Below are 5,826 nucleotides of genomic sequence, written 5' to 3'. Positions count from 1 at the left end.
CCTCCCCTCCTCCCAATGTCTTTTGAGGATTAGGGCGCTAATTTGGGTAATAATAAAAAAAAAAAAAGGACATTATGTTTAAGGGGCACCGACCATGTTATACTCATGGTGGATTAAAACCCTCACCTTTTAACAGATCGAATTAAAAGGTTGATCCAGTCCAACCCAGCGTGTGGGTTGAGTTGATGAACCGGACGTGTAGAGTGGTCCCTCAGTGTGCTGCTTTCCCACTCATATCTACTGCCCCAACAGAAAACACTGGACCCCATAACGCGCTCATTGCTCAACATCAGCTCGGTAACGATCCTTTTGGACAAACGCAATATCCAAAGACTCACTTGCTGTTTCATGCTGTATGTTTCTATGTGATGATGTCTATAACATGACGCAGAGCGCGTTGGTGGTTGTGTGGGAGCGGGCCCTGCAGTCCAGCGGACATGTGCTCTGATTCCCAGGCTCCCTGCTGGGTGCAGTGATGTCAAACTCACCCATACTGGGAGCTCAGCTCTCAGGAGGGAAAAGCAAACCCGTTTTATTTGTTCATTCATTGCATTACATCCTTGCTTATAACATAATTTAAACATGAATCAATCGATTATCAGACAGTCTGATTGTCATTTTAAAGTTGAAGGTTTTTGAAAGGTATTCGGATATTTGTATTCAAATAATTATCCTACAACGTAAAGTTGTTCACTTCGATGAAGGCGTAGGAAATCAAACGGTTGTTGGTCTCCGTAATAACGTATATACATAAACATAGCCTATATACATATAATAGTAGGCCTACAGGCTATCTCCTCCATGGAGAAGGTGGAGACTAATGTTGCCAAATGTTAAATCACCGCAGAGCATATCGTCGGATTTTGGGCGTTTTAAGTAGTTAACAAGGATATAAAGTAAATCCGTTTAATTTGTCTTTTAGTTATCCTGTCCGATAATCCTCAGTAATCACAGATCATGGGGATTACTGAGGGGGGATTATCTCCAATGCAATACACTCAGACTCTGCATTCACTTTCTTTCTGCATCAGTGTAGTGTAGTATAATATTATTGGATTTCCTCAGCGATCCTTCAACAACATCAGCCAATTTATTCATCAACAAGTTCGACTATATGGCCCGAGTCTATTGCAATTTTATTTCCTCCAACGCTCCGTGACCGATCCGTCCATTCAGAGGCCGCTGCGCTCCGCGCGTCACGGGGACCGAGTGTCTCCATTCCCAAGCAGCCCCTCGCTCTGCAGCTTGTTGGCCTGGAGGGCAACAGGCAACAATGTCTCACGTCTGCATTTTGAATTTAACATAAAGTGGTCACGGGCCGGTCTTTATCGTGGAGCGAGTGAATGAGGAGCCATTCAGCCACAGAGCGCCCAGGTAGCAGCAGCAGTTGGAAACACACGACACGGACGCAATTTTTTTTCCCCACTAAATATAGATAGAAGGAAGTCATCAAATGCTAAATTGGATTGTGTAAAATAAATTGTTTATATCTAACATTTCCACTGATATTAAATGGATGCATTCTCTATTTAAAAAAAAAGAATAAGAATAAAGAAAAATAAGAATTCTCCTGTTAACATATTTCTATTCCCCCTAACAATACAATGAAATTGTTTAGGGCTCGTACAGTGGAACAACATTAACTCCACATATTACTGTTACTGAAGAGTGTTTCGCTACATCACATATCCTGTGGGAGGGCAGGCCCGCTGGGCTGTGTCAGCCGAACAGCGGTGGCAGTAGCAGAAGCCCTCATTTATAACACGACGTGTTGCACATAAAGGCGTGAGGGGCGCAAGTGGTGTCCTTCCCACGGCCTGCCCCGTGCTGCAGCTATCTATACAAAGTGAGCCCCTTCATTCACTCAATGAATAGTCATTCAGAGTCAATAGATGTTTACTTACAGACCCTCGACCAGTTGGTTGCCTCGTTTGCATTTCAGGTACCGGGAGCGTTAATTTGTCGCGTAATGGTGTCAGATAGACGTAGGGCCCTGGGCCACCACTGTGCTTTTATCCGTCGACCAGTTCTCCCTGTAAGAGTACTGGCTGTCACAAGTGCGCTCGGACCTGGTGGTAGGGCGGGATCCACTTATGAACTGAATAAATGACCAGAGAAATGCCCCTCACATTTTGTATAGGCTAAAGCAGTTTAGGCCTACATGCTGCATGCATCGGTCAACTGTTGTTCTTCTTAAGTTTAATTCTTTCTTGTTCTACAGACTTTGGGACCCAACTCCTTCCACAATGTTTCACCTAGAGACTCTAATTTTAAATTGTTCATATTAGCTTGGAATCCATCCAAATATATAACTTTTTACGATATTCTACTTTTTTACAATGGAATCCCACTATCTGACACGTCCAACTACTTCAGACATCATAACTTGCTCAGTTTTTATAACCATTAACCGTGAACCATTATATGTAAATAATTGTGATACTTTTTCAGAATCACAGTTTAACACTTACATTTCCTACCCGCTTCGTATATTACCAGTTGGTCTCATTGACGTTGAGGCTCGAGGGGAGGACGTTCTAGAAGATGACGCTCTCGCCCAGGTTGTCTGTCACAAAAGCTAAATATTGCGGAGTCCCGGAGCACAGCAACGTCAATATTTAACCTAGAAACACAATGTCAAGGCATTACGTTATTTATTTTTACACTGGTGCTACAATTATTAATCGATTAGACATATGTTTGATATTTATCGGGTGCTTGTCTGTGGGGACCCCGTTTATCTGGTTAGAGGCTAGGTGCTTGCTACATATGCGGTTTACTTCCGGTAGAAGCTAAATGCTAATAACAATGTCTGACAATCTTTTTCACGTCACTCTATCTAAACAAACGATTTTTAATATGAAAGCTGGAGGCCAACGGTATAAGCCTCATAATATTTTTTGCGTGTTTCGATGAACTAGATGTGATATATATACTTTTAAATACTTTTCCTAGTTTCTACCACACACACTCTCTCTCTCTCTCTCTCTCTCTCTCTCTCTCTCTCTCTCTCTCTCTCTCTCTCTCTCTCTCTCTCTCTCTCTCTCTCTCTCTTTCTCTATCAGAACAGATCAGCTATTCTATATTTGATCTCGAATGTATTCATTCTTCATCACATTAGCTTTTTGTTTTACCCTTCACCTGATTTAAGCCATTTAACATTTATTTACGCCTTAAACTAGGCCAGGCCTATATGTGGCTTTACTAAAACATATTTTCGACCTCACTTTGCACTCAAGCACTCGCCGCATTTTCTGCAGGAAATGCATAGTTATTAATAGTGTTGTTATTCTTCTATTTTTTCATCTTCTTTTCACTCATCTTCCAATTCTTCTATTTTTAATTAATATGCTTATTCATAAACATAATTTCCCATTGAGGGTATCATTGCATCTTATTTTCTTCTAAACACCTGTTATGTGCTGTTGTGCCGTGATGGGCTGTTAAAGGCTGGGTTTGGTCCTCATAAAGCTGAATGTGTAACACTTGTTTGTGTCTTGTAATTGTCAGGCCCCGTGGTAATGAAGTCTGTCTGCGCCCCCCCACTAAGCGGGAGCGGGGGGATTACCTCGAGGTGAGCGCACTGACATGTGATTGGTCGGCGCTCCTGGTGAAAGGCACGCGACTTGAGTTGTTCCTATAAAGTCCCCTCGCGTGCCGGTTGGTGAACACACAGGGGAACAAGGACCGAGCGGGACACCAAGCAGTCACAGGGGAACAAGGACATAGCGGGGACCATAGTCACAGGGGAACAAGGAATTAGCGGGGACAGCAGACACAGGGAAACGAGGACTGAGCGGGGACAGCAGACACAGGGAAACAAGGACCGAGCGGGGACAGCAGACACGGGAACAAGGACCGAGCGGGGACAGTAGACGCAGTGTGGACAGCAAACCGCAGGAGGAGCAGCTCTGAGATGGAAAGCGTCCTGGACCCCTTCTCCACGCTGGACACCTTCGCTTCCTCCCCTTATTTTGACGATGAAGATTTCTTCACCGATCATTCTTCTAAAGACGGACACCTGGAGGCGGACGATCTATTGGAGGACGATGTTGAATTCCTCAACAGTCATTTCCAAGACTATTACGAAGACAGCCGAGGAGCGCCTTACGACGGGGACTACGACATGGGAGACCTCTCCTTCTCCTCATCGTCCTCCACGCTGTCTTACGGATGCACCGACAGCATAGCAGACCTGTCCCCGTATCACGGTGGGCCAATGTCGAAGAGGAGGAGGCGGATGAGGTCCGACGTGGAGATGCAGCACCTGAGACAAGCGGCCAACGTGAGGGAGCGGCGGCGCATGCAGTCCATCAACGACGCGTTCGAGGGGCTCCGCTCACACATCCCCACGCTGCCCTACGAGAAGCGCCTGTCCAAGGTGGACACCCTGCGGCTGGCCATCGGCTACATCAACTTCCTGGCCGAGCTGGTCCAGTCGGACATGCCCATCAGAAACCCCAACAGCGATGCGCACGTTCAGCCAAAGAAAGTCATCATCTGTCACAGAGGCACAAGTAAGATCAACCGCCCCTCCCCCTCCGGAACACGCGCACTTACACACACAAACAAACACACACGCACACACGCGCGCGCGCGCACGCATACGGCCGCACGCACGCACATATACACAAACACAAGTACACGATCGCACGCACCCACGCACATAAACACACCCAAACACACACACACACACACACACACACACACACACACACACACACACACACACACACACACACACACACACACACACACACACACACACACACACAGACACACACACACACGCAGCATCCAAACGAATGTTAACAGTTTCCTTCTCTTCAGGGTCTCCGTCCCCGAGCGATCCGGACTACGGGCTGCCCCCCCTGGCCGGACACTCTCTGTCCTGGACAGACGAGAAGCACCTGCGGGACCAGAACATCATCAGGACGGCCAAGGTCTGGACCCCCGAGGACCCCCGCAAACTGCACATGAAATCCTCCTTCACCGATGTCGAGAACGAGCCTCCCTTTAGCATGGTAGCATTGAAATGTTAGTTACATTATTTTTATATAACATTTATAAACATTTGTATTCCACAGTATGCCTGGTGTAAATGTGAAGATACATATTTTGTTGAATTTGCGTTAAACGCAGAAAAAAGTGCGCCTGGTTTCACCGCCTGTGGGACTTCCTGGTGCCATTTTGTTGTACATGCCTTCATTGATTCAATGAGTTTGTAAATACGCATCGGACTCGTATTGTATCCGTTTTGCATTGTCTACATTTGAAATGAAGCATTTTCAAATGCAAAATTGTTAATAATAATCTATTTAATTTAATACAATTTTTGGGATAATTTATGTTTAATTTATTAGTTTATCCAGTTAATTTATACAGTAGGCCCATATATAGTAGGCCTATATATTTTTTTTATTATTCAACCGTGAATTATATATTTATACATCTTCTGCAAATAAATATTTTATACTGGCTTTGACGACTCAGTGTCTCAGTTCTCATTCTTTCTTGAAAATGTAAAGAGGCATCCTTCCTTGCATTAATAATTATTGGGCGAAAGAATGGATGAATTTTCATCCGTGTAAATTCAATTATGATCCATTTATGTATAACCTAACTTTTTTTTGGAATTATTATGGATATGGCCTAAATAAATAAAAAAGTATTATACTATAATAAATCAATAATAATTGAATGGCTGGCTCGCACAATTGAACCTGTAGGCCTATTCGCCTGTTTAAGCGGAATCAAAGTATTGATGGGGAACTTAATCAATGGTTAAATGCAGGCTTGTCATTGGCCTATGGTTTAGCATTAGCT

The 5,826-nt window shown here is 44.4% G+C and overlaps 1 protein-coding gene across 1 annotated transcript; it reads left to right on the top strand.

Moving 5' to 3' along the window:
• The first annotated feature begins 2,478 nt into the window (after positions 1-2,478).
• On the top strand, positions 2,479-5,474 carry ptf1a (pancreas associated transcription factor 1a). Its single transcript, XM_056597104.1, has 3 exons — positions 2,479-2,879; positions 3,511-4,517; positions 4,831-5,474. Exons 2-3 carry the CDS (start codon positions 3,917-3,919, stop codon positions 5,040-5,042), a joined length of 813 nt encoding a protein of 270 aa, XP_056453079.1. The 5' UTR covers positions 2,479-2,879; positions 3,511-3,916; the 3' UTR covers positions 5,043-5,474.
• Positions 5,475-5,826: the final 352 nt, after the last annotated feature.

The sequence above is a fragment of the Gadus chalcogrammus genome, chromosome 8 (genome assembly GCF_026213295.1).
Source record: "Gadus chalcogrammus isolate NIFS_2021 chromosome 8, NIFS_Gcha_1.0, whole genome shotgun sequence".
NCBI classification, from domain to species: Eukaryota; Metazoa; Chordata; class Actinopteri; order Gadiformes; family Gadidae; genus Gadus; species Gadus chalcogrammus.
This window is presented reverse-complemented; position numbering and strand designations above follow the sequence as displayed.